The sequence below is a fragment of the Salmo trutta genome, chromosome 15 (assembly GCF_901001165.1).
Source record: "Salmo trutta chromosome 15, fSalTru1.1, whole genome shotgun sequence".
Lineage (NCBI taxonomy): Eukaryota > Metazoa > Chordata > Actinopteri > Salmoniformes > Salmonidae > Salmo > Salmo trutta.
Genome location: NC_042971.1, coordinates 51,837,614 through 51,864,042, shown reverse-complemented (window position 1 = coordinate 51,864,042; position 26,429 = coordinate 51,837,614). Strand labels below are relative to the sequence as shown.

General features: G+C 42.9%; 1 protein-coding gene and 1 long non-coding RNA gene across 11 annotated transcripts in view; one reads left to right on the top strand and one right to left on the bottom strand.

The window, feature by feature from the left end:
- LOC115149299 (uncharacterized) overlaps positions 1-7,242 on the bottom strand; it is a 9,537-nt gene extending 2,295 nt beyond the window's left edge. The window contains exon 1 of the long non-coding RNA XR_003866834.1: positions 7,201-7,242. This is a non-coding gene — a long non-coding RNA (uncharacterized LOC115149299). The remainder of the gene's footprint in view (positions 1-7,200) is intronic.
- LOC115149298 (density-regulated protein-like) lies at positions 4,347-26,429 on the top strand. 10 transcript variants are annotated; one of them, XM_029692032.1, is made up of 7 exons: positions 4,347-4,366; positions 15,455-15,573; positions 15,712-15,816; positions 15,920-16,009; positions 25,439-25,555; positions 25,667-25,806; positions 26,115-26,429. In XM_029692032.1, the coding sequence occupies exons 2-7, from the start codon at positions 15,465-15,467 to the stop codon at positions 26,157-26,159; spliced, it is 606 nt and encodes a 201-aa protein (XP_029547892.1). In that variant the 5' UTR covers positions 4,347-4,366; positions 15,455-15,464; the 3' UTR covers positions 26,160-26,429. The 10 variants fall into 10 exon arrangements, with proteins under 10 accessions (XP_029547892.1, XP_029547890.1, XP_029547895.1 ...); XM_029692030.1 differs by lacking the exon at positions 4,347-4,366 and adding an exon at positions 12,402-12,755; XM_029692035.1 differs by lacking the exon at positions 4,347-4,366 and adding an exon at positions 13,142-13,207 and having other exon boundaries at positions 15,929-16,009.

The following is a 26,429-nucleotide window of genomic DNA, read 5'->3' as shown; positions in this document are numbered from 1 at the left end:
AGGTCAGGTGCGGCTAGCTGTATCCAGGTTCCTCAAGGTATGCTCAGGTAAATGCCCCCCCTCCAGGAAGTTACAGTAACACTTGGGGTCAAAGGTGAAATTAAAAACAGTGTTCCTGTGTGGAGTATCACGATCCTGCTGGGAGAATACAGGAGATGGGAGGAGCACTGTAAATCACTACCAGTTCACACCCTGGACTACACCATACTCCAAGGTTTCACCCACACCTCCATAGCATTATAATCACTACCAGTTCACACCCTGGACTACACCATACTCCAAGGTTTCACCCACACCTCCATAGCATTATAAAATGCCTTAAAGTCATAGGTCTGCAATTATAACAATTATCAGTAGTATTTTGGTCAGAATAATTATTGTATCTATAAAACACAAAAAAAGCACATACAATAGGAGCCAATCCAAAAAGTTGGGTGTGGGTGGAGCTCTGGTTGAGGTAGTGATTGGGATTGCTTTGATTATGTCTGTCACGGTTCCAACTGAGATTTCCATGGTTATGGTTTCCACTATCGTGGCTGATGCTGAGGCTAACGACAGCGTCACAGTTAGAAGCTAGGCTGTGGACGGGGCTTAGAGGTTGTAGAGCTGTACGTTCTGAGCTAGCCACCACCTGATGAGACTCAGCTAGCAGCCTCTGTAGATGATTGGTGGAAGAACACTCGTCATCCTAGGAAGACAGACAAAAGATAATGAAGTTTAAGACCGAATTGTTTATGTCCACGATGCGTAGTTATTATGAAGGCCAGGAGTTTTTCCTGTCAGGTTACATGGTCCACTCACATCTTCTACAGCTGTAAAACGGCTTCCCAGGTTGCCATTGACAACACCTTATTGACAGGCGGTTGGTGGAAAGGCGGAGTCATTGGCAGGACTGGGGCTCCTCCTACTCCGAGAGGAAGCGGAGGGGCTATCCATGTACATACACACAGGTGAGATCACCTTGGCTGGGAAAGCAGTCAGTCAATCATTTAATCAGCCAATCAATCAACCAATTACTATCCCTGAGAGAAATGTGAGGTCAACATAAAAGAGTGTAACGTTCTTTCTCTGTATAGTCTGTCCCTACCAGGTGTTCTGAGTCTTTAAGAGCTCTGGGGATGATGTTCACCAGCAGTATGGAGGTGTCCTCCATTAAACACAACTAGGAGCTTTATCCCTATCTGAGAGTTGTCTGCTTCAGATGGGGTAGGTTCACTCTGTTCCTGGCCTTCAGATGTACAACTACACCTACAGCTCTGCCGTCAGTCATACTGTCCGTCTGTCCGTCAGTCATACTACCACAGCCACAGGTCTGCCCTGCCTGTCCGTCAGCCATACTACCACAGCCACAGCTCTGCCCTGCCTGTCCGTCAGTCATACTACCACAGCCACAGCTCTGCCCTGCCTGTCCGTCAGTCATACTACCACAGCCACAGCTTTGCTCTGCCTGTCCGTCAGTCATACTACCACAGCCACAGCTCTGCCCTGCCTGTCCGTCAGCCATACTACCACAGCCACAGCTTTGCCCTGCCTGTCCGTCAGCCATACTACCACAGCCACAGCTTTGCCCTGCCTGTCCGTCAGCCATACTACCACAGCCACAGCTTTGCCCTGCCTGTCCGTCAGCCATACTACCACAGCCACAGCTTTGCCCTGCCTGTCCGTCAGCCATACTACCACAGCCACAGCTTTGCCCTGCCTGTCCGTCAGCCATACTACCACAGCCACAGCTTTGCCCTGCCTGTCCGTCAGCCATACTACCACAGCCACAGCTTTGCCCTGCCTGTCCGTCAGCCATACTACCACAGCCACAACTCTGCCCTGCCTGTCCGTCAGCCATACTACCACAGCCACAGCTCTGCCCTGCCTGTCCGTCAGCCATACTACCACAGCCACAACTAGCTGTATTATAGGAGCCAGGTCCTATCTGTCCCTTAATCATACTGTTACACCCATATTCAGGGGACTCCATCCTCTCCACCAGAGATCCGGCATTCGTACTGATTCCCCCCTTGTCTTGTTTTGCACGCTTTGTACAAAATAATAAAATGCAGTACTACAGGATATTTGTTAACGTAGCTCTTTATTAGCTAGCTACAACTTGCATGTTCACTTATCTCCAACCATGATCAACTGACCATGACCTAACCATCTGGGTGGTCTTAACCAATCATAGCACAGTATGATATGGCGGTAAAATGCATCCAGTTATAATTCAGTATGTTTACACATATGAATATTACATCCCCCTTCTTTTAAACCAAAAGAAAAATGTTTTTCATATTCTAAGCATTTCTTTTGAATACATGCTCTGCAGTTTGAACTCAATGTAAGTACCGTAATTTCCGGACTATTAAGCACACCTGAATATAAGCCGCACCCACTGAATTAAAAAAATATATATTATTTTTAACATAAATAAGCCGCGCATGTCTATAAGCCGCAGGTGCCTACCGGTATATTGAAACAAATTAACTTTACACAGGCTTTAATGAAACACGGCTTGTAACAAAAATAAATAGGCTTTAACGAAACACGGCTTGTAACAAAAAATAAAAAATTAGCTGTAAGCTTTAGTTGTCTTCACTGAGTCAATTCCTCACGCTGCTGTTTCCAACGTCTTATCATCGACTCATTAAGACCAAGCTCCCGTGCAGCAGCTCTATTTCCTTTTCCAACAGCCAGATCAATCGCCTTCAACTTGAAAGCTGCATCATATGCATTTCTCCGTGTCTTTGCCATGATGTGGGTGACAAAATGACTACCGTAATCAGAATGATGGGAAGTTTGAGAGCGCTCGATTTAATCTAAACAGTAAACAAAAAAGTTGTTTGACCTTAACCCGTTCGGCAATTTCATTGGTCTAATGAAAGCTTCATGCCGCCAAAAAACTGAGCACGTCACAGAATGTTTTTTTTTTTTTTTTTTAATTGAAAGCGGGAAAAATCCATATATTAGCCGCGTCATTGTTTAAGCCGTGAGGTTCAAAACCTGGGAAAAAAGTTGAGGCTTATAGTCCGGAATTTACAGTAACCATTTATATTGCATACTACACCAACTGAATCAACATAGACTCTGAAACAATGATCCAACATACTGTTACTTTCGAACAAGGGATTCTCAGCAACTCAGCTTTCACTGTAGAAATGACATCTTAACATTTCAAACAAATACAATACCAAAGCATTTCAAGTGAACTTTCAATAACAAGTTTACAGTCTGGAACTCTTTTAGGGCAGCGATCCGCCTACACCCTTTGACATTTCACAGGTCTAGGACAGCTCTGGGCTTGACCTCTCTTCCTGACCTTGTGTGGTAATGAAGCTGAGCATGCTTCTGTGTCAGTCAACAGTTCTTGTGGTGTTGCAGGTAAGTATGGTGTATGTTGTGCTGTGTGTGTGTTTAGTCCATCACGTTCTCTTTCAGGGGAACAGTTCATCTCATCAGTGTGTTGTTCTTTTGTGTTCAGTAGGTGATGACGATTGTGGCGGTACACTGCTCCTTCTGCTGTGCGGACGTGATATGAACGTTCAGTGTCAGCTGGCTGGATGACGACTGCTGGCTTCCAGAGGCCATGCTCCTGGATTCTAACTGACTCTCCGTCGATCAGTGGTGGCAGTGGTCTAGCTGACCTGTCGTAGTATCGCTTTTGTTGTAGTTGTCTCTGTGCACGTTTTCCATGCATTTCCTTGTAGCTGACAACCTCAGGTTGCAGCTGCTGGTTGGTGCTGGGAAGGATTGAGCGAAGTCTGCGGCTCATCAACAGCTGGGCTGGTGATTTGAAGTTGTCAACTGGAGTGTTGCGGTATTCAAGGAAACTGAGGTAGGGGTCTCTCTTGTCTGCTTTTGCTTTGTCCATGAGTGATTTAGCAATCTGCACAGATTTTTCAGCAAGGCCATTACTTTGAGGGTAATGTGGGCTTGTGGTGACATGTGTGAACTCCCATGCTTTTGTGAAGGATTCAAACTCATTTGATTTGTAACAGGGCCCATTGTCAGATATTAGTCTCTACAATGCCATGCCTGGCAAAGGCTGCTTTCAGCTTGTGTATCACAGCTGCAGATGTGGTGCTGTGAAGCTTGTCGAATTCGAAGTATCTGCTGTAGTAGTCCACTGTTACGATGTAGTCCTCGTTGTTCCAGGTGAACAGATCAGTTGCCATGACCTGCCAGGGTCGGTCTGGGATACAGTGAGGTAACATTGGCTCTTTGGCATCGTTCAAGACATATGGAGCATTTACCAACAATGTCCTCTATTTGTTTGCACATTCCAGGCCAAAACAAAATGTCCCGTGCTCTCTGTTTGCACTTTTCCATGCCCATGTGTCCAGCGTGGATCTTTGTCAAAATCTCTTCTCCGAGACTGGTAGGAATAATGATTTTCTCTCCTTTGAAAATGATTCCGTTGATCTGTGATAGTTCATCACGAAGGTTCCAGAATTCTGAGACGCTCTGAGGGCATTTTCTCCTCAGGCCATCCATCCTGTATGACTTTCCTCAGCTGTGTGAGTTGTGAGTCCTTGTCTGTTTCTGCTTGGATCTCCTTCAGTTTTGTGTTACTAACTGGTAAGTTGCTGTACACAGTGTGCACTTGCATGTCCATGCCTTCACTGAGGCTGCTGTCCTTGTAGGTAAGACACTTCCTGGAGAGTGTGTCTGCGACAGGGATGTCTTTGCCTGGACAGAGAGTTAAGTTCATGTTTTAAGTATCCCTATATTTCTGTTATTACGGGGCTATCACTCTGTTAAGAGTGCGCCTGCGCAGGAAGTTTAGTTGTTGATGGACCTAGCCTGGAGTGTAATGGCTACCTTGTAGTGTGTTCATACAGTATAGTCAACTTTGTTAAACTGGAACCTTGTCGTTGTGTCATTTCGAGTTAACAGTGAGTGATTGTGAAGTCGTATTTTTGTAGTTGAAGGATAATTCTCTGTAGCCTTGGCGGGGCTGCGGCTAGGGATTTCCTCATGATTGACTCGAGGGGCTTGTGGTCGGATTCCACAATGACTTGTCGTCCATATACGTACTGATGGAAACGTTTACATCCGAACAGAATGGCATAGAGCTCCTTTTCAATTTGAGCGTAGTTGATTTCACAGTCTGTGAGAGATTTGGAAGCGTAGCCGATGGGCTTTCCTTCTTGCAGTAGCACTGCACCTAGTCCATACTTCGACGCGTCCACTTGGAGTCTGAGCTCTTTGTTGGGGTCGTAGTAGGCAAGGATTGGTCCTGGTTCTCTCGTGATCAAGTCTTTCACATTCTGGAAAGCAATGTCGTGTTGCTTGTCCCAAAGAAACTCACTGGACTGCTTTAGCAGTTGACGCAGGGGTGCATTAGCATTGGAGAGGCTGGGTGCGAACTTGGATAAGTAGTTGACCATGCCAAGCACTGTTTCCAGCTCTGCACGGTTTTTTGGTGGCTCCATTTCTTTTATGGCTGAGATCTTCTGTGGATCTGGCTTGATTCCATTCGCTGTGAGAAGATGTCCGAAGTAGCTGACCTCTGTAGCGCCGACTGTGCTCTTCTCTGGGTTGAGCCGGACTCCTCTCTCGCGGGATCTTTGCAGCATCGCGCGGAGGTTTCGGTCGTGCTCCTCTTTGGTTCGACCATAGACAAGGATGTCATCCACAATTGCCACAACTCCGTCGAGGCCTTCGTACACTTCGCCGATCTTTCGCTGAAACTCGTCTTGGGCTGAGATAATCCCAAAAGGCAGGCGACGGAACCTGTAGCGTCCAAACGGTGTGTTGAATGTTGTGAGCTTAGATGACTCTTCTGTGAGCTTGATTGCCCAGTAGCCTGATCTAGCGTCCATGACACTGAAGTAGTGTGCTCCCGCTAGCTTGTGTGTGATGCCATCTAGCGTCGGTAAAGGGTAATGGGGCCGTTTGATAGCCTTGTTCAAGTCTCTTGGGTCGAGGCATACTCGGAGCTTGCCTGTGCGTGGTTTCTCCACCACCACTAACGCGTTTACCCAGTCGGTCGGTTCTGTAACCTTGGTGACTATGTCAGATTGTTCCATGCTCTCCAACTCTTTCTTCAGACGGGCACGGAGAGCAAGGGGAATCTTTCTCGGGGGGTAGACCACAGGGGTTGCGTCTGGGTCAAGGTGAATGGTACATTCTCCTGGGAATAATCCTATTCCTGTAAAGACATCAGCAAACTCCTCCAGTACATTTCCTGTCTCTACTGGTGCTGTTACTGATAAAACTAGCTTGATGAGGTCCATGTCTAAAAATGCTTTAAGACCTAGCACTGCAGGTGCTCTAGTGTCAACAACGTAAAAGTCCAACATCATGTCACTTTCCTTGTATTTGCATTTGAAAGTGCATGTGCCTTTTACTGGGAGCTGTTCACCACCATAACCAGTCAGTCTGTGCATGGTGGGCTGTAGCTCGCACTCAGATGTCAAGCTGCGGTACTTATTCAGAGGAATAATGTTTACTTGTGCACCAGTGTCTAGTTTGAACTTTAGCTTTGTGCCTTGTGTTCCTATCTCAATGTCAGCAAAGGCTTGCTCTGTCTCTGATATGTGACTTTTTTGTGTCACTGAATCAATAAACAGTTCATCATCATTTGACTCTTTGATTGACATTTCATCTTCACTCACTGTGTGTACTGTTTTTCCATGGTAAGCTCTGCACACTTTTGCAAAGTGATTCCATTTACCACATTTAGTACACTGTTTGCCTTTAGCTGGGCAATTTCCTTGTTCGCCATGCACTTTGTATCCACAATATCCACATGTTTTGGGGCGTTTTGAGTCTGTGTCGCTCTTTTTTGGAGTTATGTCTCTCTCCGTTCTGACCGGAGGAGGTGTGCTTTGATGTCTGCCTGACTGCGTGCACTGCTTGTTCACGTGATGCGCTCGTGCTGCGGCGCGAAATGGTTTTCATCTGAGCCTGGGCTAGCTCGTGAGATCTGGCTATGTCGATAGCTTTGTCTAGCGTTAGCTCAGACCCAACATTCAAAAGTTTCTCTCTCACTCGAGGTGAGTGTATTCCAAATACAATACGGTCCCTGACCATCTCATCCTTGTTTGCATAATCACAGTCTTTCACAAGCAGACGCAGCTCAGTCACAAACGGTTCAAAAGACTCGCTAGCTCCCTGTGCTTTCTCATGGAATTTGTACCTAGCGAAAATTGTATTAGTCTTCGGCACAACATATGCTTCAAAACGATCGTAGTATGTTTTCAGTACCTTTGATTCAGCCTCGGTAAGTGTCCATGTGTTGTAAATATCTCTCCCTTTTTCACCGATCCAGAGGAGCAGGTAGCTACATTTTTCCTCTTCTCCTCTTTCCTTCAGAGGACCCGTGAACATTAGCTCCACATGCTGTTTGTACTTACGCCATGCATCGGGTAAGTTTGTAGACTCCCAGTCCATTCGAGGTGAAGGAACTCCAGAAAAATACATCTTTTAAGACCATTTACTCTGACACCATGTCTTGTTTTGTACGCTTTGTACAAATAATAAAACGCAGAACTACAGGATGTTTCTTAACATAACTCTTTATTAACTAGCTACAACTACGTTTGCCTATCTCCAACCACGATCAACTGACGATGCCCTAACCGTCTGGGTGGTCTTAACCAATCACTGCACAGTAGGATACGGCGGTAAAATGCATCCAATTATAATTCAGTATGTATTCACATATGAATATTACATCTTGTTTTGCACGCTTTGTACAAAATAATAAAATGCAGTACTACAGGATATTTGTTAACGTAGCTCTTTATTAGCTAGCTACAACTGGCATGTTCAGTATCCCCAACCATGATCAACTGACCATGACCTAACCATCTAGGTGGTCTTAACCAATCATAGCACAGTATGATATGGCTGTAAAATGCATCCAATTATAATTCAGTATGTTTACACATATGAATATTACACCCCTCACCAACAATTCACATTATTTTCCTGACGATCCCTGATGGCTGTAGTGCGATACTCTGTCCTTACTGCTAATTTTACCAGAAGTGTGACTCAGCGAACCCACATTCCCGTTATTACCACCAAAATTCCCGCTAACTCCACTCTGACTCTTCTTTTCCTGAAGTTCTCTGGTGGCTGTAGTTCGAGACTCTGTCGCTAAGGCTAACTTGATTGGGAGTATTGAGTTGCCATCAGAACGACCTCATTTCGTCGGGTAATGGAGTCTACAAGGTGTTGAAAGCGTTCCACAGGGATGCTGGCCCATGTTGACTACAATGCTTCCCACAGTTGTCAAATTGGCTGGATGTCTTTGGGTGGAGGACCATTCTTGATACACACAGAAAATTGTTGAGCATGAAAAACCCAGCAGCATTGCAGTTCTTAACACAAACCAGTGTGCCTGACACCTACTTCCATACCCGTTCAAAGGCACTTAAATCTTTTGTCTTGTCCATTCACCCTCTGAATGGCACACATTCACAATCCATGTCAAGGTTTAAAAATTATTCTTAAACCTGTCTCCTCCCCTTCATCTACACTGTTTGAAGTGGATTTGACAAGTGACATCAATAAGGGATCATAGCTTTCACCTGGATTCACCTGGGCATTCTATATCACGGAATGAGCAGGTGTCCTTAATGTTTTGTACACTCAGTGTATTTCCACACTATGAGGTTGGAATAATACTGTGGAAATGATAATACCACCCTTTTAGTGTAAGAGCTATTTGAAAAGACCGGTGGAAATTTCAGCCTGTTGTGGTGGGATGGAGTTTTGGCCTGCTTGGTGACAAAATTATTGCTTTCGAAATTACTCTTTGCTAAGAATTTTAATTGAAAACACTCAGTTGTTACCCAGAAATGATTTGATATTGAGATAAAAAAGAATGTCTGCATTGGACCTTTAATCAATTGACCAGGTGTAAATGATTATTCATTTACATAAATATCTAATATTTACAACAATATTTCATCTTAGTCTGGGTAACTTTGGGCCAAATTATCAGATGGTGCTGTACTGGATGGCCACCGTTTTGCAAGCTCTGACCCAACTTTACTCGTTTGAGATTATTTTGTAGTTTATTTTTACTTTATTTTCACAAAATGTATCCACTATTATTTCTTACAACCGACATTTTTTTTTGGGGGGGGGGGGGGGGGTTACAGTCAATGTACAGTCACTCGATAAAAAGATGGAGGGCCTCCAATCGCGAATTTGCTACCAACGGGACTCTCGAAACTGCAATATTCTTTGCTTTTCTGAAACATGACTCTCGGACAAGATACCGCCCATGTCACGACTTCTGCCGAAGTCGGTTCCTCTCCTTGTTCGGGCGGTGTTTGGCGGGTCGACGTCACCGGTCTTCTAGCCATCGCCAATCCATTTTTCATTTGTTTTGTCTTGTTTTCCCACACACCTGGTTTTCATTCCCTCATTATGTGTTGTGTATTTAACCCTCTGTTCCCCCCATGTCTTTGTGCGGAATTGTTTGTTGTATGTGCTTGTGCACATTGTTGTCTGGTGCGCGATGGGTTTTGTACCCATACGTTGTTATTCTGGATGCCGGTGGTTTTGTATATTAAACTGCTCCGGTTATTACCCAGTTCTGCTCTCCTGCGTCTGACTTCTCTGCCACATGTAGACAAGTTTTTCTCTACATCAACACCAACTGGTGTGCTAACTCCAGCGCGGTGGAAGTGTCGACCCACTATTCACCCATCTTGGAATACCTGATGGTCAAATGCTGACCCTTCTACCTCCCGAGGGAATTTTCAGCTGTTATCGTGACTGTTGTATACATTCCACCTCAGGACAAAGAAAATAACAAGCTAGCACTTAATGAACTGTACAAGGCTATAAATAAGCAAGAAAACCTACATCCAGAGGCTGCCTTTCTGGTTGCCGGCGATTTAAATTCCACGTCACTAAGTCACGTGATGCCCAACTTCCATCAACACGTCTCCAACGCCACTAAGGGCGATAAAGTCCTAGACCACTCTTATTCTACCCACTAGCAAGCATACAAGGCCCTCCCTCATCTCCCATTCGGCAAATCAGATCATGACTCCATACTACTGCTTCCTGTTTACAAGCAGAAACACAAACAGGAAGTACCCGTGACTTGCTCCGTTGAGAAATGATCACCAGAATCAGAAATTATGCTACAGGACTGCTTTGCTAGCGCTGATTGGAATGTTTAGAGACTCCGCCGATAACATTGTCGAGCTAACCACCTCCGTCACCGGCTTCATGTATCGGCAACATTGTCACCAAGGTGAGAGTTTGCTGCTTCCCCAATCAAAAGCCCTGGATTAACACAGAGGTTGGCGCTAAACTAAAGGACAGGGCTACCGCACACAGGGCTATCGCAAACAACCCTGAGGACAGGAATAAGTACAAGGAGTCCCGCTATGACCTCCACAGAGTCATCAAAGGAGCAAAAGGACAATATACGAATAAGGTGGAATCATAATACACAGGCTCTGATGCCTGCCGCATGTGGCAGGGGCTACAGTCCATTACAGATTACAAAGGAAGACCCAACCGTGATCTGCCCAACGATGCCTCTCTACCAGACGAACTCAATGCAATTTATTCACGCTTTGACAACAACATTGTGCCGGGTGTGAGGGCCATCACTGACCCAGTGGATTGGGTGATCTCGCTCTCCGAGGCCAATGTGAGAAAGGTCTTTGATCAGGTCAACACCCACAAGGCCACGGGGCCGACAGTATTCCAGGGCGTGTTCTTAGAGCGCAGAACAGAGCGCAGGCATATTCACTGTAATTTTCAACCTCTCCTTGTCCCAATCTGTAATCCACATATTTTAACATGACCACCAACATTTCTGTCCCCAATAACTCTAAGGCTTCATGCCACAATGACTACCACCCTGTAGCATTCACTTCTGTAATCATGAAGTGCTTTTAGAGGCTGGTTAAGGCACACATTAACTCCACCATCCCAGACACCCTACACCCACTCCAATTTTTATACTGCCCCAACAGATCCATAGATGACTCGACCTCAATTGCTCTCCACACTACCGCTCTCCACACTACCGCTTAGCGTTCAACACCATTGTCCCTTCCAAGCTCATCACCAAGCTTAGGACTCTGGGTCTGAACACCTCCCTCTGCAACTGGATCCTGGACTTCCTGACAGGCCGAACCCAGGTGGTGTCCTGACGTTGCCCTGTTGGTGAGGTTTATGACCCCCCCCCATAAATACCTTTCCCCCTTTTCTCTATCTACTCTTCAGAATGGACTCTTGGAAAGCCTTTTATTAACATAGAGAGTATGGTAACATCAAAAGGTTGGGAATGGAACAATATTTCTGTAATCCAACCAGTTGAAAGTATCTGTAGGTACTTAAAGAATATGATGTCAGATCAGTTGTCGTCTGAGACATTATTACTGATGATAGGATGAGATAAATTGTATCTTGGAAAGTCTACACATTCTAGTTATCGGATTCACATGGAATTGTTGTGCAATTTAAATGTTTAAATATGAAACTATTTCTGAAAAGATTAAATGTAATTTTAGTTTTTAAAACGAGAGAATTGTTTTCATAAGTAAAATATGCTCACGCAGTGGCCACGCCCAAGTGAATAGGCATTGGTTGGAAATGATGAACCAACCCCTTTTCTACATTTCTATAAGAGCCCCCGTGACCCAATCCAGGGTGGACTAAGCCAACCCCAGCGTGAGCTGTGGTTGTTAATGGTTGAACGACAACAACATAACGAAATTAACATTGTGTTCCCGATGACGTGAGGACTGATGTCCAAACATTTAGAAGGGCAAATTTCAATAAATAATTTAATTCTGAACTGGAATAAACTGATTGATCACATCACATAGATGTAGCCCAGAAAACACATATACACACAGTCCTAATGAGAGGTGTGTGGCTGGTTGAAGTTTCCAACAAGCATGTCTATTCTGGGCTCAGTTTTTGACAGTGCAACACTGAGGTCATGCTCAGCATTGACACTGTTTCTGTACTTGAGAACCCTGTGGTGCCAAACTGGATCAGAACATCTACTGCTTTCTCAGTCAGGCAGGAGACCGCTTCCTACTGTAGATGAGCAACCCAGAACTGTGAGTGTTCGCCTCAAAAAGCATCTCGCTTCAATCAGTTTATTGCAGTTCAGAATAAACATTATTACTTGTATTTTCAACAGCAAACAATTCCAACCTAGACTTGTTTTCAATAATAATTCCTACAGTAACATTTACAGTAGGCCTGATAATTTTCATCTTCATCTGTACTGTTTCTTAGGGGTGCACCATCAGTAGCTAGCTAGCTTGCTTTGGCTAACGAGGGATTGCTTGAAAGATAAACTCACATTTACTACGATAGGACTCCCTTATTTCTGCTTATCATCACCTGTTATAAAATGACAACAATGCCTTGGTAGTTTACTTATTTTTCCTGAAGCATTCTGCCCCCTTCTGAAATAACTCACTTGGTTTACCGTCATGTTGTGCCTGGATATTTGGTCAGGACGTGTCGTTTTATTAATTTGTTTGTTTTGAGAGCCTCATTACTAAGCACTTCCCCACACAAAACACATTGTGTGCGCTCCTCGTTATTTCTCAAAATGTGTATGAAAGAGACAGAAAGTCATCACTGTATTTGCGTTTCATGACGATTGGGCTCAGTCTGAACTTGTGGCCAATTTGAGTCCATTTCATGACAGCGGTGAGTGATGGCGAGCGGGAATAACAAGCCAATGGCTTGAACGACAGCGCTGCAGCGTGTGGGTCGCGGAGTGATCTTCAAGAAAACTGCAGAAAAAAGATCAGGTAAACCGCGAAACACACTCCCTATACCACTCGAGCAGCTGCCAAACCGAGCAGAGAGCGCACTAAACCTGGTCAAATCCATTCCAGGATTTATACATTTGCGTCGCGACCCACCATTAACAGGTCCTCGACCCATACTTTAAGAAACGCTGGCGTAACGCATTAAAAAATAAACTTGTGACGGGTGTCAAGGCATACATGTGAATGCCTGTCGTATAACGTCAATATAAGACCATAATAGGAGTTACATATGTTAGATATTTTCAACTTTATTTTTCATTACATTGTAATTTTTTATATTAAATGCAATTTATAGCTATTTCTTTGACAAATTGTTTGTCTTTATAGAAGTGATAATGCAGGCAACTAAGACAACGCCTACTATTTATTACCGTAGACGTGCGTGCGTTCCAAGAAGCATTGACAGGACCCCTAGCCAAATCAGGCTTTAGGTGTGAGCCTCAAGCTGTTAAAACCAGTGGTTATAACTAAGCATTATTCCAATTAAACGATTTGCTTTAACTTTACTTAATAATGCTTACGGTTTTGTTAAACAGTCAACAATATTAAGGTCGTATTCGAGGGGTATGTTGTATCGTGTTGTCTTTCCGTTGATTGACTTGGAGGTAATGCTAGCTAGCTATTGCTGTGTAACATTGGCTGCCCCGTTAGTTAGTATAGCTAGGTAGCTAGCCGGCTATGAATGAAGTCTCAGCCAAGAAACCAGGCAGTTGTCAAAAATATTAGCTAACTGACCAGCTCTTGAAGCTGGCTCGCCAGTTACGATAGCAATCTAAGCTGTAGCTAGTCTTGGATATATCCTAGATATGATTGTCTGTGTGTGATTGGTCACCGTTTACAATAAAATGTTACCTTACAATTTTGTCTGGCAAAGGCACCTGAATATAGGCATCATGCAAGTTAGCAATTTAACGCAATTGCTGGCTAATTATGTCTGACAGCCTGAGTTTCAACAGCAGATGTCATACAATTCTACCTATCTTTGACTTCGTGAATTAATATCAATCATCTTCTTTGTTGCTAGAGATTGATCCTCAGCCTGTTAGCTAGCTAAGACCAAGGTACACTACATGACCAAAAGTATGTGGACACCTGCTCTTTGAACATATCATTTCAAAGTCATGGGCATTCATATGGAGTTGGTCCCCCCCCCACTTTGCTGCTATAACAGCCTCCACTCTTCAGGAAGGCTTTCCACTAGATACTTGAAACATTGCTGTGGGGATTTGCTTCCATTCAGCCACTCGAGCATTAGTGAGGTCGGGCACTGATGTTGAGTGATTAGGCCTGGCTCGCAGTCGGTGATCCAATTCATCCCAAAGGTGTTCGGTGGGGTTGAGGTTAGGGCTCTGTGCAGGCCAGTCAAGTTCTTCCACACAGATCTTGACCAGCCATTTCTGTATGGACCTCGCTTTGTGCACGGAGGCATTGTCATGCTGAATCATGAAATGGCCTTCCCCAAACTGTTTCCAGAACGTTGGAAGCACAGAATCGTCTAGAATGTCATTGTATGCTGTAGTGTTAAGATTTCCCTTCACTTGAACTAAGGGGCCTAGCCCCAGACCATTATTCCTCCTCCACCAAACTTTACAGTTGGCACTATGCATTCGGGCAGGTAGCGTTCTCCTGGCTTCCGCCAAACCCAGATTTGTACATCGGACTGCCAGATGGTGAAGCGGGATTCATCACTACAGATCACTAACGCGTTTCCACTGCTCCAGAGTCCAATGGCGATGAGCTTTACACCCCTCCAGCCAACGCTTGGCATTGCGCATGGTGAGCTTAGGCTTGTGTGCGACTGCTCGGCCATGGAAAGCCATTTCATGAAGGTCCCGACGAACAGTTCATGTGCTGATATTGCTTCCAGAGGCAGTTTGGAACTCTGTAGTGAGTGTTGCAAGTGAGGACAGACTATTTTTTTACACGCATCAGCACTCGGCGGTCCCGTTCTGTGTGCTTGTGTGGCCTACCATTTCGCAGCTGAGCCGTTGTTGCTCCTAGACGTTTCCACTTCACAATAACAGCATTTACAGTTGACCGGGGCAGCTCTACCAGGACAGAAATTAGACTGACTTTTTTTAAATAAATTTTTTATTTCACCTTTATTTAACCAGGTAGGCAAGTTGGAAAGGTGGCATCCTATGACGTTTCCATGTTGAAAGTCACTGAGCTCTTCATTAAGGCCATTCTGCTGCCAATATTTGTCTATGGAGATTGCATGGCTGTGTGCTCAATTTTATACACCTGTCAGCAACGGGTGTGGCTGAACTTGCTGAATCCACTAATTTGAAGGGGAGTCCACATACTTCTGTATATATAATGTATGACATCATGTAGCTGCTTAGCTGAAGATGGGGGTGTTGGCTAGTTTATTGAATTGCAATGTCACTGCAATAGCAGCAGCAGCACTATTCTGTCAAAAATATATTGCCGCCGTTTACGTGGTGAAGTTTGGTGTTATGCATCCATGTTGACTGACATGGCAGGCCATGACGGGCATCTGTTTTCAGTGCTTTGACAATGTATGTTTGCTGTCATCAGACCAATCCATTGTTGAGGGTCCAGGATCATGACTAAGCCATGTTGTTAGTGGTAAAATACTGATTGTCTATGATTCTCACTGTTCGTTCAATTTGAAGGCATACTTTACCAAATTAACCTTTTTCCCCTCTGTTCAGATAATCGATCATGGCTACTACTGAGAATGCAGAGACGGGTTTACCAGAAAACAAAGGAGACCATCATGGGAGTGCTTACCTGAGCACAAAGCACCCAACAAAAGTCCAGTACTGTGGAGGTAAGTGTATGATTGCGTCCGAAATGGCACGCTATTCTAGTGATCTATAGATGATCATGGCCAATTCCTAAAACATTGTTTTGTAATGTCACATTATTGTCAAGGTCTAACACTTCTCCATGTACTATTTTTTTGCAGTGTGCTCCTTGCCAACAGAGTATTGTGAGTACATGCCTGAGCCAGCTAAATGCAGGCAGTGGCTGGAGAAGAACTTCCCAGATGTGTTTGCCAGAATGAGTGTAGGTGAGTTCCATCAGACAGTCTCCCACTCCCTCCCTTATTTTTCCTATCAGGAAGATGGGTGCTGTTATATTAAAATACTTTTTTTTTTTCTTCTGCCTTACTGGTCCGGTAGGAAATGCTCCCAAGCAGGACACCGGCTGTGAAGAGGCTCCACCTGTTGGAGAGGAGGAGGAGAGGAAAAAGCCGAAGAGAGGTCTGAGTTCAACTCTTCAGTTTTAGTTTTGAATTCTTAAAAAAATGCTTCCTTCCTCCTCAAATCCTAACCCAGTGTTTCCCGGCACACTCTTCAGGGACCCTCTAGCCGGTCTACATACTTGTTATATTCCAGACTATTGTTTTAGTCATCAAGCTCCTAATTGGCAGTTGCGGTGCGTGTGTAAAATTACTGGGGTAGCCAAGCCAGGAAAAATACATATTACAACCTATGTGTAGTGATAATTGCATTGTTTGCTCTGTAACCCGTTAGGCAAAGACAAGTTACACAGTGGCTGAATAAATTTAACCACACTTTTGTTTCATAACAAAACCGGAGAGTAGCATCTTTCCGGTGAAGTCCACAATGCAAATATTGCATGTAACAAATAGTTACATGACCTACAGCAGGGATGGGAAATTTACTACCCACAGCCCCCCTTTTGTAGGAACTCCATCGGGGGCTCGGCTTACTGTTTTAGAGTTAGAATAGTAGAATAGACGAGGTGTAATTTTGAAATTTGGTTCTGCCTCAGCAGTTTTTCTCTTATGTTTGTAAGTCACTGACAGTCACTCAATTAGCCACTCAATGTCAGCAAAACATTTTTTATTGGTAAGTTAGTCTAGCAGCCAGCGATCTAAACTTGTAGTAGTCATGGTCGAGTTACTGACCGGGGAGGGCCCCATTGATTTTGTAAGTTACGCTCACTCAGATATCATTAAAAACTGCAAACATTTCTCTCCACCCTATGGAAAAATGTGTAGAATTGAAGGATATTAGCTGTAAAACTGACATTTTCTTGCCCCATGGCAAAATGAGTCGAATCTCATGAAATCAGTTATAAATTTGCTTAATCTTCTCTCCGCCCCATGGCAAAATGTGTAGAATTGCAGGAAATTAACTCTAAAACTTACATTTTAGGGCTCACAAAAGTGTAGGGCTGTGGGTACGCAGACAGCGAGCCACTGCGGCCCCTCATGATGAGTTCAGATTTTTGGGGCCCCCACCCCCATCAAAGCTTCCCATCCCTGACCCTCAGCATGGTCAATCAAGTTAATGTTTCCTACATTTTCGAACTACTAAACAATTAATGATTTAGAACCATGGAGAGTTACCGCAAGTCGCAAAGGAAATGGGAGCTGCCTCCGCTATTCTAGCACCATTTCAACATCATCAAATCAACTATAGCCTATGTTTAGTCTAATGAAGTTAAAGAAACCAAAAACAATTTAGTCCAATCAACGTAAGCTAAATATAATGTGGCTGTCCATGGTACTGTTTTGTGTGCGCGTGCATGTCGAAAAGTTGTTGACACGCTAATGCCATCCTACCCTCTTTCATGTTTCCAAAATGGACTGTCATACAGTACACACTTTTAGTTTTTGTTGTCCTAGACTAGGCTACCTGGGTAAAATGTTTGCCTGCCAACTTCCTTGCATGGGCAACGATGAGCCAGCTAGTTAACGTTAGCCTTCTTACATCTAGCTACATATTGAACTTTCATCCACCAGGGGCACAATGTATGTTTAATGGTTTGATCAGAATCACTGTTATAATCAAATAAACCCACAAGTCCAAATCCCCATCTCCATTTATGAAAGGGCCGATATTCTAGCTAACTAGCCACTGGAGGACAACGACGCAACATGTTTTTTTCTGTCTATGACGTTTTGCTTTTATGTGATTTGATTGGTGTGAAGCTTGGCCTCCCTTAACTTTTTTGGGGTGTGCCAGGACCTGGTTTAGCTAAACCCTGATTGGCTATTATTTTTTGTAGGCTTCCCTTGCTATACGGTATGAAATTCCCGTCAACTTTCTGCATAATGTCCTACAAGGTTTTTTAATGGCCTTCAAGATTATATAATCAAATTCATGAAAACACAGTTATGTAAAATTCTATTTTTATTTGTGGATGAATTAAATTCTACCCTATGAAGGTTTTATACAAATAAAATGCAATCGAAAACCTTCATGAAAGGTGTTGGGTCGCGTCAATTCAATCTGGTATTGGAATAAAACAGTTAACACAGAGTAACTTCTGATTTCTTTGTACTTTAATTAATGCAAACACATTTATGGTAAATATGATGTTCGTATATACGGGCTCACTGTGTCACCACGCAGGGCAGACAGAGAACTCAGTTACACATCCTTTGCTTTTCATTAAATACTCTGACAGAAATAGTTCCCGCTCACTGCTGGCCTGTCAGAGGGAGGATGAGCGTGGTTTAAAATTACTCATCCTATCGTTGGCGTGCAGGTTGGTCCCAACCTCGAGACGCCTCCTGTTGCCGGGCGTAGTTATTATCTTTGGCAGTCGATTTATCTTGTGACTGCACAGTTCTCTAAAACCCCGACACCCCTCCGCATATACATTTCACCCATATCCTGCCCTTATCTTTTAACAAGCTCTTCCACATCCCTGATTCACAGCATCTGCATTCTTTCCATATGACTCACCATCCCATGAGCCCCTTCCTCTCACACAGCAGTATGCTCTTATCATATAGAGTATAAACTTAATATTATAGCATAGCTTCTTTGTTATATTATATAGGTTATGCAAACAAATAGTTGGTCAAACCCTAACAAAGGCATCATTTAGAAGTAAATTATTCCTCGAATACAATTGTACATATGACCGTGTGTTCATGAATTTTATTATATAATATTGAAGGCCATTCAAAAACAGCCTGGGACATGATTCAGATAGTAGGCAGGACTTTCATACTATTGTATTGAATTCAATAGACGAGTTGGTTGTTTAGCAACAAAACCGATGCGTGCGCAACTATGGGGCAAAATATACTGGGTTGGATTAGATTGTTGACAACATGTAAACTATATTTAGTTTCCAATGTTTATTGAATGCATAAAGATGCACAATGAGCACTTGTTGTCTGTCAAATCCGTTGTCACAGTTGTTGGTTAGCTAGCTAGCGAATTTTAGACATATTGACGTGACATCAGTCAACACCTCGACATGGTATCATTAACAAACTAAAACTAGCTGAAATGAGCCACTTACGATTCCCCACATGGCAGTTTCCTGTCATTGTTGCTCGCTTTCTGGCCATCCAGAATCACTACAACACATGTACTTCTGCCCCATTGAAGCGTGCGCAACATTTTCGGGATGTTCTCTGCTAACTTGGCTAAGAGTTGAGGAAAGACTGACTGCATCACTTCTTATTTTTATGAGAAACAATGTGTTGGAAATTCGAAATTGTTTGCATAGTCAACTTACACACAGCACTGAAACACACACTTACCCCACCAGATATTCCACCATGGGTCTTTTCATAGTCCCCAGGTGCAGAACAAATTCAAGAAACGTATAGTATTATACAGAGCCAACTCCCTTCCACCTCATATAGCGCAAGTGAACAGCAAACCTGGTTTCAAAAAACAAATAAAGCAACACCTCATGGCACAATGCCACTCCTCCATTTGAACTACTTTTTCTGTGCATGTTGTCGTGTCTTTGGCTATGCCGGATTAAGTGATATGACATGCTATTCTATAAAATCCTTTCTCTGTAATTAATATTACCTGATTAAGCTAATCATGTAAATGTAATTAACTAGAAAGTCGGGGAACCACGAAAGAGTGTTTATAGAGCTGTTATCTTCCAAATAAACTCTTAAAGACCTAGTAATATTTGACATCAATAGCAGTCAATATTAATCGTCACCTTATTTCAGTCTCATCTTAAAGTTGTAAATTCTTGGTTATCTTCACGAACCCTGGCTAACAAGTTGAATCAGCAATACAAACTTTGGTTTAATTATTTATTTACTAAATAACTAAATAATCACACAGAATTACATATACACAGAATGCAGATTATGTCATACAGAAAATGTCCCTGGTGGACGGAGCCGACATGAAGGAAAGGGGGTTGGGTTTGAGTGAAAGAGTGGGACGACTGAGAAACAAAGGGAGAAGCTATGCTATCGTAAATACAGTATCTTATGCATTCTAAATTACCGCCCATTTGGAAAAGGAAAATACAATAAATATTTTCTCTGAGCTGCGCTTCGGTAGGTTGGTCGTAGATGCTGGCCGTGTTGCCCAACAGAGATCTTCCTGTCCTCGGAAGAATGTCTCTGGTGGTACATTGGATACGTTGTAGTATCGTCGTTGTGTATTAGACTGAATCCGTCGTCCGTACTTTCCTAGCCCACGTTTACAGCAGCCGCTGCTAACTCAACGGCTAGGAGGTATCACTTCTGTAGTGAATAAGAGTTCAAAGTTCATACCATTCGCAACCAAAGCTCACGCTGAGGTTGGCTTAGTTCTGTAGTTGACATGTTAGTCCTTTTAACGTGGAACCGTCGTCCTCACATCCTCGGAACAGCTTATTATCTGAATCCTTCTGACATCGGACCGTCGCCCTAATGTACCCGGAACAGGAGGTTACATTTTCATCAAGGGCTTATATAGTGGAGGGAGAGAAGGGTGTGTTTCATAGTTTATAACCAATGTCAGCAGAGCTCTAACCTTATGAAAACCCAATTCTCTCATTTGGAAGCTTACATTTAATCTTTTCACAAATAGTTTCATATTTAAACATTTAAATTGCACAACAATTCCATGTGAATCTGATAACTATAATGTGTAGACTTTCCACGATACAGTTTGTCATCCTATCATTAATAAGAATGTCTGATGACAACCGAACTGACATCATATTCATTAAGTACCAACGCATATTTTCAACTGGTTGGATTACCGAAATATGGTTCCTTTCCCCCCACCTTTTGATGTTCCCTGACTCTCTATGTTTAACAAAGGCTTTTCAAGAGTTCTTCAGTAGAGTCAAGAGAGGAGCGGGAGAAAGGTATTTATGGGGGGGTCATAAACCTTACCCACAGGCCAACATCATGACAATGTACTGACATGTATGTGTAACTGATAGATGCACACACACTACGTTGATGTTTTAAATGTGTGTAAATTGTAGTCTTTTGTCTGTAATGTCTTTTTTCATTGTGTGTCGTACCCGATTATGTGTATAAACCCTGGATGACTGATTGGGGGGCGCTGTATTGAAGCCACCACACAGCCATCTTGGCACTCCTCCTCCATTGTAAAAAAGATTTTGGAAGCTATAGAAATCCATTTATTAATGTCTACTAGGGTTGCGAAGGGTCTGACATTTTTCATGGGAAGTTAAGCCCTGGAATTTGGGGAATATTTATTAAATTCATCGAAATAGTTAGCTTATAAAAGTGAACCTTTTTTGTGGGATATACATTGGGCAATTCTAGGTCTTGTGGCATATTTTGGTTAAACTATCCCCAATTCAATGGAATTGTAACCCTCTGCATGCACAGTGCATTCTTCCATCACATGTTTATTTATTTATTTATTTCACCTTTATTTAACCAGGTAGGCAAGTTGAGAACAAGTTCTCATTTACAATTGCGACCTGGCCAAGATAAAGCAAAGTAGTTCGACAACATACAACAACACAGAGTTACACATGGAGTAAAACAAACATACAGTCAATAATACAGTAGAAAAATAAGTCTATATACAATGTGAGCAAATGAGGTGAGATAAGGGAGGTAAAGGCAATAAAATGCCATGGTGGCAAAGTAAATACAATATAGCAAGTAAAACACTGGAATGGTAGATTTGTAGTAGAAGAAAGTGCAAAGTAGAAATAAATAATGGGGTGCAAAGTAGAAATAAATAATGGGGTGCAAAGGAGCAAAATAAATACAGTAGGGGAAGAGGTAGTTGTTTGGGCTAAATTATAGATTGGCTATGTACAGGTGCTGTGATCTGAGAGCTGCTCTGACAGCTGGTGCTTAAAGCTAGTGAGGGAGATGAGTGTTTCCAGTTTCATAGCACACTAATGAGATGCTATTGAGCCCACACTACTGCACTGTCTGAGCCAAAGACTACATGCTTTCTGGTAAGTTTTGATTACAATACTGGGTGGGGAGAATGTATTTTTTATGACAATTTTTTGTTAACTAGTAAATAGTAGCCTACGACAAAGTGTGTTTAAATCATATCTAACTTGTTAAGAATTTCTGCTAGTTAGTTTTTGCTACCATGTGGGTTTTAGCTTGCTTGAGCCTGCTAACTGAGGAGTGTTAATTCACCTGTTTTATTTATCTCTACATGGAATTGTATTTTTTTAATTATTTTTTTACACATTTTTTCTAATCTTTACAGGAAAATGCCACGGGCACTATCTGATGTGTGGAGACATTTCACTGCAGCTAATGTAGAAGGAAAAGCTGTGTACATTTGCAAATACTGTGCCAAATCATATATGAAGAATGCAACAAAGATGCAGAATGATCTGGCCAAGTGCATAAAGTTCCCTCAGCGCTCACAACAAGCAACCTCTGTCAAAAGTCCCTCTACTTCTATTCGAGGTGAAAATGATGAATCAGACATCTTATCGATAGCAAAAGCTCATGGTCCTCCTGGAATCAGAAGTTTTTTTGACTCAATGGAGGAACGTAGTTAGAGAAATGCTGATGAATGTCTTGCTTGAGCTGTGTATGCAACTGGTTCACCTCATGCTCACAAGCGATGTGTATTGGAAGAGATTTCTGAATGTTCTTCGCCCAGCATACACCCCTCCAACCAGACATGCTTTATCTACTAATTTGCTGGATGCAGAGTTCAACAGAGTTCAAGTGAAGGTCAAGCAAATCATAGAGAAAGCAGAGTGTTTTGCAATCATCTCTGATGGGTGGTCGAATGTTGGTGGACAAGGAATAATTAACTACATCTCCACCCCTCAACCAGTATTCTACAAGAGCACAGACACAAGGGACAACGGACACACCGGCCTCTACATTGCAGATGAGCTGAAGGCAGTCATCAATGACCTTGGACCACAGAAGGTATTTGCACTGGTGACAGACAATGCTGCGAACATGAAGGCTGCTTGGTCTGAAGTGGAGGAGTCCTAACCTCACATCACACCCATTGACTGCTGCTCGTGCATTGAATCTGCTCCTTAAAGACATCATGGCACTGAAAACAATGGATACACTCTACAGGAGAGCCAAGGAAATGGTTAGGTATGTGAAGGTTCAGGGGAAGGAGTCTCGCCAAGAAATGGCTGTATCACAGTCTGCCGATATGGACAGCCCCATCAAGAGGATCCCCCAGGATGATGTATTTTGGGAGAGAGTGGGAAGCAGCCTGAAACTCCTGAAACCTATAGCGGTAGACATTGCACGGATTGAGGGAGACAATGCCATCCGTCTGATGTTCAGACTTCTGCTTGCAGAAGAAATCCGTACTGCCCTGCCCACTTCACTGTTGCTCCAAGCAGAGGAAACTGCAGTTCTGAAATACATCAAAAAGCGTGAAGACTTCTGCCTGAAGCCCATACACGCGTCAGCGTACATGTTGGACCCCAAGTATGCTGGCAAGAGCATCCTGTCTGGTGCAGAGATCAACAAGACCTATGGTGTCATCACTACTGTGTCTCGCCACCTTGGCCTGGATGAGGGCAAGGTTCTTGGCAGTCTGGCAAAGTACACTTCCAAGCAAGGGCTTTGGGATGGAGATGCAATATGGCAGTCGTGCCAACATATCTCATCAGCCACCTGGTGGAACGGACTTTGTGGATCTGAGGCTCTTTTCACTATTGCCTCCATCATCCTCCAAATCCCACCAACGTCAGCCATGTCAGAGCGCAACTGGTCCTTGTTTGGGAACACGCACACCAAAGCACACAACAGGCTGACCAATACAAGGGTTGAAAAATTGGTGGCTGTCCGGGCAAATTTGAGGCTTTTTGAGCCTGACAACGAGCCAACCTCAACAAGGTTGGAAAGTGACAGTGAAGATGAGGCTTCAGAGTCTGATGTTCAAGAGGTGGACATTGAGGAGGTCCAGGGAGAAGACATGGAATCCTGAGAGGAAGACAACCAAAGCTTTAGTTTCTAGACTATCATTTTAAAGATGTATGTTGGAAATGTTTTTGGGAGATGCGATGGATCATTCAATATTCCCTTTATTTTGTTGTTCAGTGAAATCATCCCGTGTGAAGAGTCAACTCATTTAATTAAAGTTCAATTCGTAACTAAATTGTTTTTTTATTTCTATTGGAAGGATTTAATCATTTGCAATTGTCTACTTATGATAAGGTAAAAGGTGTATGTTTCTGTCTCCATTTGATATGGTAAATATATACAATGCAAAAAAAATCTACATTTATTAAAGGGTATTAATATTAATTTGCATACATTTCCGTTAATTCCCATATATCCGCGTTAATTCCCACGGAAAATTTCCACCTCTGAATATTCCCCAAAATCTTCAACCCTAATGTCTACATACGTTTTTGACACATTTATTATATTACAGACAAATAGAAAAAAAATACAAAGTTTTCCTTTTTTTTGCTGAGAATACTAATGTTACTGTCCCCACTACAACAACAAAATACTTAAATACATGTAATTTTGTCCTTGACACATTTTAACTGAAATACTGTAGCATTACATTCATTCCTATGGTGGACTGCTACTACTAGGGTGTGCCAATATGGCCGACTGGTGGCTTCAAAGCCTCTCAATGGCCAGTACGTAGCATCAGCAATACAGGGTTTATATACATCATTGGTTGGACTCCAGCAAGACTAGCTGTTGCCATTGTTGTCAGCTAAGGGGGGCATCCTAATAAAATATGTATCTAAACCTGTCTATGCTGCTGGCGGAAACATGTCATACGCTTTTTGGCCAGACAGTATCAGATACATGGTCTACACCTACTGAGACAGAGGGGCGCTGTTTCCCTCGCTCTGATGAGAGACAATATTTGTATTTTTTTATAATTTTTTTATTGTTCAGAAATGTGGTGGGTACTCTCTTCGTTCGCGGGACTTTATTCTGCTAACTGTTCCAAATGTCCGAAATGAATTTGGTAAAAGGGCTTTTATGTACTCTGCGCCATCGTCTTGGAATGCCTTACAAAATACTTTTAAACTGGAAGAACTTGTTCCGATTGGTATTTTTAAATCACGGATGAATGATCTGGAGACTGATTCCCTGACCTGTCAATGTTTTTAATTTGCTGTTTTTGATTTTGTTATATTCTTTGTTAATTCTATGGTTTTTACTAGATTACTTGTAGTTTTTCATGTTGTTTGTCTGTAATTTTTGTAATGACTTGGCGCTGCCTATCTTGGCCAGGACGCTCTTGAAAAAGAGATTTTAAATCTCAATGAGCCCTTCCTGGTTAAATAAAGGTTAAATAAAAAATTATAAAATTGGTCAAATTTTTGGGAATCCTGGCCTCCCTTGGCATCCATGACTACACACCACTGTTCATTGGTTGAGTCCGGTGTGTTAGTGCTGGTATAGAACAAACGTGCAACGCTATGGGTGTCTGAAGACTGGTTTTGGAGACTCCTGTTCTAATCTGTTTGTTCTGACTGTCCAGGTGGCAGAGGACAGATCAAACAGAAAAAGAAGACTGTGCCTCAGAAAATAACAATAGCTAAAATCCCCCGCGCCAAGAAGAAATATGTCACACGGGTCTGTGGAATGAACACATTTGGTAAGACTGCTGACTGTCACACACACCTTTACTGTAACCACCTCTTTAAAGACATGGACAGACCAGTAACCTTGTTTTTCTTGCTTGTGACTGTGGATGTCTTCTCTGCAGACATTGACCTTAAAGAGGCTCAGAGATTCTTCGCTCAGAAGTTCTCCTGCGGAGCCTCTGTGACGGCGGAGGATGAAATCATCATTCAGGGAGATTTTACAGATGACATCATCGATGTCATTCAGGAGAAGTGGCCTGAGGTAAGAAAGCTGCGTTTACTCTCCCACGTCACATAGATGATGGAAAATAGTTACAGGAAATAGACAGATTAGCCTGTGTGTACCTCAATGAGGGCCGTCACTAGTTGCCACAGTCATAAACCCTGCCCATTTCTACAATTGTTTTTTTTTTTAAATGTGATTTTAAACTTAACCTTATGCCTAACCCTAACCTTAAACCCCAAAAGCTAATTGTTTTCATTTTGTGGTTGTGGTAACTAGTGCAAAACCTCAATTAGACATCACAACCCTACACACGCTCTAGCCATCTGTCTTTCTGTCCGTTGTAGGTGGATGACGACAGCATTGATGATCTTGGAGAAGTCAAGAAGTGAAGACCCGACGTGTGTTTTAGTGAGAATGGATGTGACCTGAAACAACAACAACAACAACCTGGCCAAATGTACACATTAACATTAAAAAAGGAGTCGTTTTATATCTATTTTATTTACTGTATACAAACTGTGGACTCGGCCACCTCACTTGACATTTTTCAGTTTTTGATAGCTGCTCTCTTGTTTGCCAAAGGTCTGGTCTGATGATCTGAATCCTTCCAAAACGCTTTTCACTCGGCAAGCTTGTAGGGTAATAAATGTCGGTCTCAA

Excerpts from the sequence above, each read along its gene's own strand:
- LOC115149298 (XM_029692032.1), top strand. The coding sequence starts at position 15,465 with ATGGCTACTACTGAGAATGCAGAGACGGGTTTACCAGAAAACAAAGGA. Across the intron at positions 16,010-25,438 it reads GAGGAAAAAGCCGAAGAGAG|GTGGCAGAGGACAGATCAAA; the intron begins GTCTGAGTTCAA and ends CTGACTGTCCAG. Across the intron at positions 25,807-26,114 it reads TTCAGGAGAAGTGGCCTGAG|GTGGATGACGACAGCATTGA; the intron begins GTAAGAAAGCTG and ends TGTCCGTTGTAG.